At 51.9% G+C, this 14,302-nt stretch overlaps 1 protein-coding gene across 2 annotated transcripts in view; it reads right to left on the bottom strand.

Moving 5' to 3' along the window:
* Nucleotides 1–14,302, bottom strand: part of rnf20 (ring finger protein 20, E3 ubiquitin protein ligase) — a 48,219-nt gene that overhangs the window by 23,768 nt on the left and 10,149 nt on the right. For both annotated transcript variants that reach the window (XM_060850324.1, XM_060850325.1), the window contains exons 6-13: nucleotides 10,133–10,251; nucleotides 9,330–9,476; nucleotides 8,477–8,554; nucleotides 7,969–8,088; nucleotides 7,029–7,208; nucleotides 5,720–5,855; nucleotides 4,667–4,830; nucleotides 2,941–3,311 (exon numbers count right to left, since the gene is read on the bottom strand). In XM_060850324.1, coding sequence (XP_060706307.1) covers nucleotides 2,941–3,311; nucleotides 4,667–4,830; nucleotides 5,720–5,855; nucleotides 7,029–7,208; nucleotides 7,969–8,088; nucleotides 8,477–8,554; nucleotides 9,330–9,476; nucleotides 10,133–10,251 — 1,315 coding nt within the window. The remainder of the gene's footprint in view (nucleotides 1–2,940; nucleotides 3,312–4,666; nucleotides 4,831–5,719; nucleotides 5,856–7,028; nucleotides 7,209–7,968; nucleotides 8,089–8,476; nucleotides 8,555–9,329; nucleotides 9,477–10,132; nucleotides 10,252–14,302) is intronic.

Raw genomic sequence — 14,302 nt, 5'->3', positions numbered from 1 at the left:
TGCACAGTTCCTGTCCCCGTATACCTGAATTATTCCACATTGGGAACACTGTACACAGTTCCCACCTCTGTATACCTGAATTATTCCACACTGGAATCACTGTGCTCAGTTCCGGTCTCTGTATACCTTACACATTGGGAGCACTGTGCACAGTCCCTGTCTCTGTGTCCCTGAATTATTCCCGGTGGGAGCACTGTGCACAGTCCCTGCCATCACATAAATGAAACATTACACATTGGGAGCACTGTGTACTGTTCCTGTCTCTGTATACCTGAGTTATTCCAAATTGGGAGCACAGTGCACAGTTACCGCCTCTGTATATCTGAAGTATTCCACAATGGGAGCACTGTGCACAGTTCCAGTCTCTGCCTCCCTAAATTATTCCACATTGGGATCACTGTGCATAGTTCCTGTTTCTGTATACCTGAATTATTCCACATTGGGAGCACTGTGCACAGTTTCTGTCACTGTATACCTGATGTATTCCATATTGGCAGCATTGTGCACAGTTCCTATCTCTCTATACCTGAATTATTCCACATTGGGAGCATTGCCCACAGTTCCTGTCACTGTATACCTAATTTATTGTACATTGAGTGCGCTGTGCACAGTTGTCTCGGTGTACCTGAATTATTACACATTGGGAGCACTGTGCACAGTTCCTGCCTCTGTATACAGGAATTGTAACACATTGTAACACATTGGGAGCAGTGTGCACTATTTCTGTCACTGTATACCTGAATTATTCCACATTGGAAGCACTGTGCTCAGCTCCTGTCTCTGTATACCTGAATTATTCCACATTGGGAGCACTGTGCACTGTACCTGTCTCTGTATACCTGATGTATTCTACATTGGGAGCATTGTTCACAGTTCCTGTCTCTGCATACATGAATTCTTCCACATTGGGAGCATTGAGCATAGTTGCTATCACTGTATACACTGGCACCACCCCCCACCTTTTCCACCGCTACATCGATGACTGTATCGACGCTGCATCGTGCTCCCACGAGGAGGTTGAACAGTTCACCCACTTTACCAACACCTTCCACCCCGACCTCAAATTCACCTGGACCGTCTCAGACTCCTCCCTCCCTTTCCTAGACCTTTCCATTTCTATCTCGGGTGACCGAATCAACATGGACATTTACTATAAACTGACTGACTCCCACAGCTACCTAGATTACACCTCCTCCCACCCTGCCCCTGTAAAAACGCCATCCCATATTCCCAATTCCTTCGTCTCCGCCGCATCTGCTCCCAGGAGGACCAGTTCCAATACCTTACAACCCAGATCGCCTCCTTCTTCAAAGACCGCAATTTCCTCCCAGATGTGATCGACGATGCCCTCCACCGCATTTCCGCCCTTGAGCCCCGCCCCTCCAATCGCCACCAGGACAGAACCCCACTGGTTCTCACCTACCACCCCACCAACCTCCATATACATCGTATCATCCGCCGTCATGTCCGCCACCTCCAAACGTACCCCACCACCAGGGATATATTTCCCTCCCCTCCCCTATCAGCGTTCTGAAAAGACCACTCCCTCCGTGGCTCCCTCGTCAGGTCCACACCCCCCACCAACCCAACCGCCATTCCCGGCACCTTTCTATGCAACTGCAAGAAATGCAAAACTTGCGCCCACACCTCCCCCCCTCAATTCCCTCCAAGGCCCCAAGGGATCCTTCCATATCCGCCACAAATTCACCTGCAACTCCACACACATTATCTATTGCATCCGCTGCACCCAATGTGGCCTCCGCTATATTGGGAGACAGGCCGCCTACTTGCGGAACGTTTCAGAGAACACCTCTGGGACACCCGGACCAACCAACCCAACCACCCCGTGGCTCAACACTTCAACTCCCCCTCTCACTCCAGCAAGGACATGCAGGTCCTTGGACTCCTCCATCGCCAGACCATAGCAACATGACGGTTGGAGGAAGAGCGCCTCATCTTCCGCCTAGGAACCCTCCAACCACAAGGGATGAACTCAGATTCCTCCAGTTTCCTCATTTCCCCTCCCCCCACCTTGTCTCAGTCAAATCCCTCAAACTCAGCACCGCCTTCCTAACCTGCAATCTTCTTCCTGACCTCTCCGCCCCCACCCCACTCTGGCCTATCCTCACCTTGACCTCTATCCACCAATCACATCTCCAACTCCCCTCCCCCAAGTCCCTCCTCCCTACCTTTTATCTTAGCCTGCTGGACACACTTTCCTCATTCCTGAAGAAGGGCTTATGCCCGAAATGTCGATTCTCCTGTTCCTTGGATGCTGCCTGACCTGCTGTGCTTTCCCAGCAACACATCTTAAGCTCTGAAAATATGAATCATTCCACATTGGGATCACTGTGCATAGTTCCTGTCTCTGTATACCTGATTTATTCCACATTGGGAGCACTGTGCACAATTCCTGTCACTGTGTTCCTGAATTATTCCACACTGGGAGCACTGTGCACAGTTCCTGTCTCATTACACCTGTACTATTCCACATTGGGAGCACTGTGCACAGTTCCTGACACAGTCTCCCTGAATTATTCCATACTGGGAACACTGTGCACAGTTCTAGCCTCTGTATACCTGAATTATTCCACATTGGGAGCTCTGTGCACAGTTCCTGTCTCTGTATACTTGGAATTATTCTACAGTGGGAGCACTGTGCACAGTTCCTGTCTGTGTGTACCTGAATTATTCCACATTGGGAGCACTGTGCTCTGTTCCTCTCTCTGTCACCTGGAATTATTACACCTTGAGAGCACTGTGCACAGTTCCTGTCTCTGTATATGTGAAATATTCTACAGTAGGAGCACTGTGCACAGTTCCTGTCTGTGTATACCTGAATTATTCCACATTGGGAGCACTGTCCACAGTTCTTGTCTCTGTATACCTGAAGTATTTCACATTGCGAGCACTGTGCTCTGCTTTCACGCATCAACTTACTTGAGTTCGCCTCGAAGCTGTTTGACCATCTCCGCCTCCTTTTTCTTGGTGTCCTCTGGTTTGCTCCTGTCTCTCTCCTTGTCTGCCTTGTCCTTGTCCCGATCTTTCTCGGTGTCCTTCTCCCTCCCCTTCTCCCTGGCCCGTTCTCTCTCCTTCTCGCGCTTCTCCCGCTCTCTCTCTTTTTCTTTCTCCTTCTCCTTCTCCTCTTCCTGCTGCTGCTGCTGTCTGCGTTGCTTGGCAGCCTCGGCCTCCTCTTTCTCCCTCTTGCTGCTGCTGTCCTCGGGCTCCTGCTTGATGTCTGGCGCCTCCTCTTTGACCTGCTCAGTGCCTCCGGCCTGCGGTTGCGACCCGCTGGATCCCCGCGACCGGACCTTGGAAGGCAGGAACGGAAAGGGGCCGTGACTGTCAACCCGCACCGTCCAATGCCTCTGACTCCCTCCCCACTCACTCCCACTAGAGGGTCAGGAAAGGCCCAGCCTTCAGCTGGGGCCTGTGCTGACAGATTGCCAGAACAGCCTGGCCACAGTCAGCTCAGTGTTTTCCCTGGAGCGTTGGAGGCTGAGGGGTGACCTTACAGAGGTTTATAAAATTATGAGGGGCATGGATAGGGTAAGTAGACAAAGTCTATTCCCTGGGGTCGGGGAGTCCAGAACTAGAGGGCATAGGTTTAGGGTGAGAGGGGAAAGATATAAAACAGGCCTAATGGGCAACTTTTTCACACAGAGAGTGGTACATGTATGGAATGAGCTGCCAGAGGAAGTGGTGGAGGCTGGTACAATTACAGCATTTAAAAGGCATCTGGATGGGTATATGAATCGGAAGGGTTTGGAGGGACAAGTGCTGGCAAATGGGACGAGATTGGGTTGGGATATCTGTTCGGCATGGACAAGTCGGACCAAAGGGTCTGTTTCAGTGCTGTACATTTCTACGACTCTGCGACCACAGTTGATAATGAGAAATACTGAGAGGTGATGGCCGAGTTAATTTAGAGATCCCGGGTCTGGAGACCCATGTTCAAATCCTGGCACTGCAAATTTTGAGATTTGAATTCAATAAAAATCTGGAATTCAAGAATCTAGTGACGACCATAAATCCATTACCGACAGTCAGTAAAAACCCATCGGGTTCACTGACGTCCTCAAGGGAAGGAACCTGCCCCTCTGACCCAGTCCGGCCTACACGTGACTCCAGACCCATAGTGATGTTATTCACTCTGTTCAGGGGCAGGCAATGAAGGCCGGCCCAGTAGTCAGCGACACCCTCACGTTCCGTAAAACTACATTAACCCGGGGAGCCGGGAGATTTGAAGAGAAGTGGTTTTCAGTGACCGTAGTGTTGGAAATTTGGGCACTCCAGTCAAAGAAGGAGGAAATGAAGAAAATTTTCTTTTTCTTTAAGTAACACGCAGCGGGTGGTTTGTGATGTTGAAAGGACCACCGGTGACGGGTAAAGTCGAGAAAAAAGAAGGCTCCCAGGGGAGGAGGCCATGGATTCGAACAGGATGTGTTTCCAGGGAGGGATGCTGGGTTGAAGGGATGTCAAACGCATGCCTTTCCTCAACAGGGGGGGTGCGGGGGAAGAGGCTTGATAGGTCAAATGGCCTCAGCGTGCCCCACGGTATTCATCGCCAGTGGATGTACAGCTCTCCCCCCTGTCCCTCGCCCACCCCCTAACCCCCCTCAGTCCTGCCTGGCAGAAACCCCCCCCACCGTCCACCCTGACTCACCAGGCCCAGCTCGCTGTGGGTCTCCCAGACTTTCCGCCGCACCTTGGCCAGCTCCGTGTGGCTGTCTCGCAGCCTCCGTTTGTAACGCTGCACGTCGCCCTTCAGCTGGTGGTTGTGGTTCTGCAGGCTGCTGATCAGGTGACGCATCTCCCGGTTGATGGGCCCTGGACAAGGATGGAGGAGTGGGAAGGGAGGAGGAGTCAGAGATCCCGGATGGAGGAGAGAGCCATCACCCCACCTCGTGGGGCGGTGGGGTGGGGTGGGGAGGAGGTGGTGGCGTTGGATGAACGGGAATGAGCGAGAGCGCTTCCTTTCCCCACACCCCCTCTTCTCTCTCCCCCATCAATCATTTCCACCGGGCACCTTTTCTCCCCTTCCCTCACTCTGACTCCTCCCCTCACCATCTTCCCCTTCTTAATCCCCCTCCATCTCTTTAACCCTCCCACCCTCAAACCTCCTCTGTCTCCTCCTCCACACCCTCAAACCCTCCCCCACCTCATTCCCACCTGAGCCTCCAAACACCCAAAACAGGCCTCACCCTCCCTCCTCCAATCCACCACATCGTCCCCGCCACCCCACCCCACCCCACCTCCCCCCCACCCATCAACACCCAGGAACAGCCCCCACTCCATCCCCCCACCCTCAAACCCCCTGCCATCTCCTCCCTCCCACCCTCAAACCCCCTGCCATCTCCTCCCTCCCACCCTCAAACCCCCTGCCATCTCCTCCCTCCCCATCCATTAGCCCCTGTCCCATCACATCAACCGCGCACTGCTCTCCGTCTCCCCCGTCCCAATGTGGTCCCAGTGCCCTCTCGCTGCCCCTCCCATCGCCCACACACCCCTCTCTCCCCTCCCAGTGTGGTCCCAGTGCCCTCTCGCTGCCCCTCCCATCGCCCACACACCCCTCTCTCCCCTCCCAGTGTGGTCCCAGTGCCCTCTCGCTGCCCCTCCCATCGCCCACACACCTCTCTCTCCCCTCCCAGTGTGGTCCCAGTGCTCTCTCACTGCCCACCCCCCCACCCCCAGCTGTCCCCGTCCCGCCCGTTCTCACCCGCCTGCTCGTTGGCAGCGAGGGTTTGCTCGAACTCTATCCGCAGCATCTCGTATTCCTTGCGGACCTGGGCCAGGGTATCCTCCAGCTGCATCACCTCAGTGCGCAGCTTCTTCTGTAGGCCCACCTCATCGCCCTGCGGAGCGACACACACACACACACACACACACACACACACAGAGGGTTAGCACAGTCCTCATCAATAACCCCCTCCCCCCCCCCACGCAGACTGCACTCACCACCCACTCCCCTCCCTCCCCACACCCGCCCTAGCCCCTACATCCCCAAAACAGGCCTCACTCCCAACCCCGCCACACACTGACCTCCCCCCTCTACAGGTCTCAACCTCTCTCCTCCAATCCACCACAACCTCCCCACCAACACCCAGGCACAGGTCCCACTCCACCTCCCCACCCCCAACCCCTCACAGGCCTTAACCCAGCACCTCGCCTCCCCAACCCCACAGGTCTATTCCACTCTACCCCCCACCCAGGCCTGATGCCCTCCCTCCCCCTACACCCATTCCCCAGTGCTGACCTCATTCCCCTCGCTACCATCCCCCACCCTCCATCCCCGCCTCCTCACAAAGGATACAAGCTCACAAGGGTCATACACTGACCCCGACCTTCCCCGTCCCCAGAGTCACACAGTGACACCATCCCCCCCCCCCACAACCTGACCTTCCCCAGGGTCACATAGTGACTCCCCCTCCCCCAGGGTCGCACAGTGAACTCTCCCCCCCCGCCGACCTGACCTTCCCCAGGGTTGCACAGTGACCACACCTGACCTTCCCCAGGGTTGCACAGTGACCCCCCCCCCCATGAACTGACCTTCCCAGGGGCGCACAGTAACCTCCCCCACTTGACCTTCCCAGGGTCACACAGTGACACCCACCCCTCTCCCGACTGACCTCCCCCCAGGTCACACAGTGAGTCCCCCCCGACATGACCTTCCCCAGGGTCGCACAGTGACCCCCCCCGACCAGACCTTCCCCAGGGTTGCACGGTGACACCCACCCCCCTTATAACCTGACCTTCCCCAGAATTGCACAGTGACCCTGACCTGACCTTCCTCAGGGTCGCACAGTGACCTTCGACCTGACTTTCCCCAGGTTGCACAGTGACCCTGACCTGACCTTCCCCAGTGATCCCCTCACCAACCTGACCTTCCCTAGGGTCGTACAGTGAACCCTGACCTTCACGCCCAAGTGAAGTCTCATTGACATTTGCAGTTTGCGAAGGGGTAGGCGTAGCACGAGGTGAGGGGCGAGGGGTGCGGTTCTGGGGACAGGGCAGGTACCACAGCTCACCTCCATCTGCTCCACTTGGCGTTGGTGGGTGGTGCGGGTGGTGAAGAGCAGGCTGCGGGCATCGTCCATCTGGGCCTTGAGCTGCAGGCTCTCATTATACAGTACGGAGAACTGAGACTGCAGGCACCGGAACTCCGGGGAATCCTTCACCATCTCATTGGCAAGCGACTTCAACTGGTCCTGGGCAGGGGGCAAACGGTTAATCCCTGGGTGGGTGAGGGAGGGAGGGCACATGCAAGAGAGAGAGAGAGAGAGAGAGAGCGAGAGAGAGAGAGAGAGAGAAAGAAAGAGAGAGCGAGAGAGAGCGAGCTGTGGGTAGGGGGTGGAAAGAGAGAGAGAGAGAGACATGGACAGAGCGAGGAGGAGAGAGCAAGTGGGTGGTTGACAGAGGGTGAGAGGGGGAGAAAGAGAGAGAGAGAGAGAGAGAGAGACACACACAAACAAATAGACAGCGGAGAGGGAGAGAGAGCAAGAGGGGGAGAGAGAGAGAGAGTCAGAGCAAAGAGGGAAGAAAGAGAGCGATAGAGTAGGGGAGGGAGAGAGAGAGAGAGAGAGAGAGAGACAGTTAGCGTGAGGAACAGAGAGAAAGAGAGAGAGAGAGAGAGAGAGAGACATACAGACAGACAGACAGCAAGTTGACTGAGCGAGTGCACGGGGGGAGATACAGCGGGGGATATTCATTGTCCAAAATCACAGTACCAAAGCAGAGCGCACACAGGAATAGGAGAAGGCCATTCTGCTCCTCGGGTCTGTAACAGCAGGACATAGAAAGGCCGTCCTACTCAGTGAGACTGTGCCATGGTCGAAAGTGAGGGGGAGAGAGCCGGAGGTGGTGAGAAAGGGTTAATAGAGAAAGAGGGTGAGTAGTGAAGACAGGGGCAGGCTGATGAGCATGCAGAGAGCATTGCGGCAGGGGGGCAGGTGAAGGATCAGAACCCACCCTCAGCTTCTCGTTGTCCACGGTAACCATCTGGAGATCCTGCCGCATCTTCTCCAGCTCCGAGAGACGGTTCAAGGCCAACTCCTTATTCTCTTCCAGGTCACAGTTCATCTCTTCAAACTACAGGAAACAGGCAGTACTGACATTACCCACACAGACTGACCCTCCGACAGTGTGGCACTCCCTCGGTACTGACCCTCCGACGGTGCGGCACTCCCTCAGGACTGACCCTCCGACTGTGCGGCACTCCCTCGGTACTGACCCTCCGACGGTGCGGCACTCCCTCGGTACTGACCCTCCGACGGTGCGGCACTCCCTCGGTACTGACCTTTGGACAGTGCAGCACAACCTCACTATTGACCCTCTGTCAGTGCGGCACTCCCTTGGTACTGACCCTCCAACAGTATGGCACTCCCTCAGTACTGACCCTCTGACACCAGGATACAGGACCTGAGCCCCGTCCGTCCTTCCCCCGCCCCTGTCTCACTGCGACCCTGGGGAACATTACCTTCCTGGCGTTGATGGTGACAGTCCCCCCGTACAGATTACTCGATCCTCCGTAAACTTTGTAACCTTTCGATTTGACCTGGAGCAACAGATAGAAAGAGGGAGGAGTCAAACTCATCAAACAGTTGCAGCCAATGTTATTTAACCCTGGGAGTACTCAATGGGGACAGTGTCAGAGAGATTTACTCTGTATCTAACCTTGTGTTCTCCCTGTCCTCGGAGTGTTTGATAGGGGACAGTGCAGAGAGCGCTTCACTCTGTATCTAACCCTGTGCTGTCCCTATCCAGGGAGTGAGTGAAGGGGACAGTGTAGAGGGAGCTTTACTCTGCATCTAACCTCGTGCTGTCCCAGTCCTGGGAGTGTTTGACAGTGAACAGTGTAGAGAGAGCTTTACTCTGTATCTAAGCCCATGCTGCCTCTATCCTGGCAGAGGTTAATGGGGACAATGCAGAGGGAACTTTATCCTGTATCTAACTGCGTGCTGTCCCTGTCCTGGGAATGTTTGATGGGGGACAGTGTAGAATAAACTTTACCGGCTGTCGATTCCGAGCTATCCCTGTCCTGGCAGAGCACATTGCTGACAGTGGGTATAAAGTGCTCCACAATATTGACGTGATTGTAACAAGGTCAGGTCGGTAGACCTCATCAAATATGAGCTCCCTGATTGGAGATGATCCAATCAGGGAGCCCCAGCTGATACAAAAAGGATGGGTGTCAGTAACACTGACCCTCTTGTACCTTCCACTGTCTGAGGCTGTATTCGAGTGCAGGATCGCTCCTGTGTGAATACAGAGTGACATGGTGACGGATATTGGCCTGTGTGCAGCTATAACTCCTCACTCCATATTCTCACCCTCTCCAGCACCTCTGCCAGGTGCCTGTTGAGTCTTTGCTCCCGTTTGCGAATCTTGTCAGTGTCCCACTGCAGGTCCTCGATGGTGGTCTGCATGTCCGACAGGCGACTCTCTGCCTCCTCCAACTTCCCCTGGAGCTCCGAGAACTGACAGCAGGGAGACGGAAAGGAGGGGGGGGGGGGAAAGACCAAGGGGGAGACGGAGAGAGAGAGAGAGAGAGAGAGAGAGAGAGAGAGAGAGAGAGAGAGAGGGAGAGAGAGAGAGAGAGAGAGAGAGAGAGTGAGACAGACAGACAGGGAGTGGGATGGGAGACCAAGAGAAGAGCAGTAAAGAGTGGATAGAAGGACAGGGTCACAGACAGAGTTAAGAGAGTGAGGAAGCGACGCACAAGAAAATGGGGAGATACAGGGCAACACAGAGACACAGAGAGAGAGAGAGAGACACAGAGAGAGAGAGAGAGAGAGAGAGAGACACAGAGAGAGAGAGAGAGAGAGAGAGACACAGAGAGAGAGAGAGAGAGAGGGGGAGAGCAGAGGTGTGAAGGAGAGAGGCATGAGGATAGAGAAAAGGGGGAGAGAGTGGTCATATATTTACTCATTGGTGCAAAAACAAGATGGTGAGGATACGCTTTTCTGAGAAAGGGGTCCATCAGCACAGAGGGGGCAGGATGGACCAATGGTGACCCCACATTAAATCTAACTAGTCCCACAACAGTTTCGCCCCCCACCTCCCCAAATCCAGGTCCCCACACCTCCCGACGCAGCACTCCCCATTTCCGCCTCACCCCCCCCCCAGATCTTGCCTCTTGTGACATCTTGTGATGCTTCTCTCGCAGGCAGTCTGTCAGCTCCAGCAACCTCTGATTCTCCTTCGACAGGAGCGAGTTCAACTCCCTCAGGGCATCCTCCAGCAGGGGTGAACCTGGGCCGGGGAGCAGTCACACAGTTAGACACAGCCTGGGAGCGCACATTCCTCAAAACAGGAGGCAAACAGCAAAAGGGGGAGGAAGAAAGGACAAAGCAGGAACACACAGGCCAGTCGGCCTAACACTGGTCTGTCACGGGGAAAGCATTGGGCTGGATGATGATGGAGGCTACAGTAGGGCACTGACAAAATCCAAATGCAAACAGGTTGAACCAAAAAACAATTTTTGTTTTAAACTCACTCACGGGATGAGGGTGCCATTGTCTGGGCCAACATTTATTGCCCATCCCTAATTGCCCAGTGGGCAGTTAAGAGTCAACCACGTTTCTGACAGTCTAAAGTCGCATGTAGGCCAGACCAGGTAAGGATAGCAGTTTCCTTCCCTAATGGACACTGGTGAACCAGATGGGGTTTTTCTGACAATGGTCATCATGAGACTCTTCAATCCCAGATTTCCGAAAGGTAAATCACGGTAGACCGATTCAGAGTCATAAAGTCACAGAGATATACAGCACGGAAACAGACCCTTCAGTCCAACCTGTCCATGACGACCAGATATCCCAACCCATTCTAGTCCCACCTGCCAGCACCCGGCCCATATCTCTCCAAACCCTTCCTATTCATATACTCATTCAAATGTCTCTTAAATGCTGCAATTGTAGTAGCCTCCACCACATCCTCTGGCAGATATATATGGAAGATATATCCTACCCATGCCCCTCATAATTTTGTAAATCTCTAGAAGATCACCCCTCAGCCTCCGACGCTCAAGGGAAAACAGCCCCAGCTGTTCAGCCTCTCCCTGTAGTTCCAATCCTCCAACCATGGCAAAATCCTTGTAAATCTTTTCTGAACCCATTCAAGTTTCACATCTTTCTGATAGGAAGGAGACCAGAATTGCACGCAATATTCCAACATGGCCTAACCAATGTCCTGTACAGCCGCAACATGACCTCCCAACTCCTGTATTCAATACTCTGACCAATAAAGGAAAGCATACCACATGCCCTCTTCACTATCCTATCTACCTGCGACTCCACTTTCAAGGAGCTATGAACCTGCACTCCAAGGTCTCATTGTTCAGCAACATTCCCTAGGACCTTACCATTAAGTGCTAAGATTTGCTTTCCCAAAATGCAGCAATTCTCATTTATCTGAATTAAACTCCATCTGTCACTTCTCAGCCCACTGGCCCATCTGGTCCAGATCCTGTTGTAATCTGAGGTAACCCTCTTCGCTGTCCACTTCACCTCCAATTTTGGTGTCATCTGCAAACTTACTAACTGTACCTCTTATACTCGCATCCAAATCATTTATGTAAATAACAAAAAGTAGAGGACTCAGCATCGATCCTTGTGGCACTCCACTGGTCACAGGCCTTCAGTCTGAAAAACAACCCTCCACCAGCACCCTCTGCCTTCTATCTTTGAGCCAGTTCTGTATCCAAATGGCTAGTTCCCCCTGTATTCCATGAGATCTAACCTTGCTAATCAGTCTCCCATGGGGGACCTTGTCGAACGCCTTACTGAAGTCCACATAGATCACATCTACTGCTCTACCCTCATCAATCTTCTTTGTTACTTCTTCAAAAAACTCAATCAAGTTTGTGAGACATGATTTCCCATGCACAAAGCCATGTTGACTATCCCTAATCAGTCCTTGTCTTTCCAAATACATGTACATCCTGTCCCTCAGGATTCCCTCCAACAACTTGCCCACCACTGAGGTCAGGCTCACCGGTCTATAGTTCCCTGGCTTGTCTTTACCGCCCTTCTTAAACAGTGGTACCATGTTAGCCAACCTCCAGTCTTCCGGCACCTCACCTGTGACTATCGATACAAATATCTCAGTAAAAGGCTCAGCAATCACTTCTCTAGCTTCCCAGAGTTCTCGGGTACACCTGATCACGCCTTGGGGATTTATCCACCTTTAACCATCCAGCACTTCCACCTCTGTAATATGGACATTTTGCAAGGTGTCAATACCTATTTCCTACAGTCTATATCTTCCATATCTTTTTGCATCAGTATTTACTGATGCAAAATATTCATTTAGCATCTCCCCCATTTTCTGTGTCTCCACACTAAGGCTGCCTTGCTGATCTTTGAGGGGCCCTATTCTCTCCCTAGTTACCTTTCAGTCCTTAATATATTTGTAAAAACACTTTGGATTCTCCTTAATTCTATTTGCTAAAGCTATCTCATGTCCCCTTTTTTCCCTCCTGATTTCCCTCTTAAGTATACTCCTATTTCCTTTATATTCTTCTAAGGATTCACTTGATTTATCCTTTCTATACCTTACACATGCTTCCATCTTTTTCTTAACCAAACCCTCAATTTCTCCAGTCATCCAGCATTCCCTATACTTACCAGCCTTCCCCTTCACCCTGACAGGAATATACTTTCTCTGAATTCTTGTTATCTCATCTCTGAAAGCTTCACATTTTACAGCTGTTCCTTTACCTGCGAACATCTGCCTCCAATCAGCTTTCGAAAGTTCTTGCCTAATACTGTCAAAATTGGCCTTTTTTCCAATTTAGAACTTCAACTTTTAGATCTAGTCTATCCTTTTCCATCACTATTTTAAAACAAATTGAATTATGGTCGCTGGCCCCAAAGTGCTCCCCACTGATATCTCAGTCACCTGCCCTGCCTTATTTCCCAACAGTAGGTCAAAGTTTTGCACCTTCTCTAGTAGGTACATCCACATACTGAATCAGAAAATTGTCTTGTACACACTTAAGAGATTCCTCTCCATCTGAACCCTTAACACTATGGCAGTCCCAGTTAATGTTTGTCAAGTTAAAATCCCCTATTATGACTACCCTATTATTCTTGCAGATAGCTAGACCTCCTTACAAGTTTGTTTCTCAATTTCCCTCTGAGTATTAGGGATTTATTGGTGTATTTGCGAAGGTGATAATTAATATGGCTAAACGGCCAACTCCATGGATGCACTGGACTTAAGGGTCCCAGAATGCATTTGATGAGGTGGCACAGCAAAGGTTATTGCAGTAAACAGAAGTACATGGTTTGGGGGTGGGGGGGGGGGGTGGAACTAAAGCACATACTGTCAGGGATGGAACACTGGCTGGCTAATAGAAAGCAGAGCACAAGACACTCAAGTTTTCGATGTGGTAAGTGGAGTGTCTTTTATTCACTCACAGGATGTAAGCATCGTTGGCCAGGCCAGCATCCCTTGTTGCCCAGAGGGCAGTTAAGAGTCAACCACATTGCTGTGGGTCTGGAATCACATGTAGGTCAGACCAGGTGAGGATGGCAGCTTCCTTCCCTTGAGGACGTTAGTGAGCCAGACGGTTTTCCCCGACAATCAACAATCATTAAATTCTGAATTCCAGATTCTAGTTTAAAGGAAATCAGTGTCGAAGCCTCAATGATTTAACGTTAATCTCTAGTTGGCGAGTTCTGACAGGATTTGTAGTTCAGGTTGAGGTTCTAGATGTATGTTTGCTCGGTGAGCTGGAAAGTTCATTTTCAGATGTTTCGTCACCATACTGGGTAATATTTTCAGTGAGCCTCTGGATGAAGCACTGGTGGTGTCATTTACGTGTTTGGGTTTCCTTGGGCTGGCGATGCCATTTCCAGTGGTGATGTCATTTCCTGTTCTTTTTCTTAGCGCGTGGTAAATGGGGTCTAACTCAATGTATTCGTTGATAGAGTTCCGGTTGGAATGCCATGCTTCTAGGAATTCTCGTGCGTGTCTCTGTTTGGTTTATGCTAGGATGGATGTGTTATCCCAGTCAAAGTTGTGTCCTTCCTCATCCTTATTTAAGGATACTAGTGAGAGAGGGTCATGTTGTTTTGTGGCTAGTTGATGTTCATGTATCCTGGTGGCCAATTATCCGCCTGATGGTAATTCTGAAAACCCGGAGCAGAGCACAACAACCAGTGGACTGGATGACCTGGAGCAAAGTGGAACAACCAGCAGACTGGAAGACCTGGAGTGGAGGTGAACAACTGGCAGACTGGAAAGCTGGAGCGGGAAGTGATGGCCAGTACTCTGACACGTTAACACTGATCTGTTACCT

This window comes from Hemiscyllium ocellatum, chromosome 35, assembly GCF_020745735.1.
Source record: "Hemiscyllium ocellatum isolate sHemOce1 chromosome 35, sHemOce1.pat.X.cur, whole genome shotgun sequence".
Taxonomy (NCBI): domain Eukaryota; kingdom Metazoa; phylum Chordata; class Chondrichthyes; order Orectolobiformes; family Hemiscylliidae; genus Hemiscyllium; species Hemiscyllium ocellatum.
This window is presented reverse-complemented; position numbering and strand designations above follow the sequence as displayed.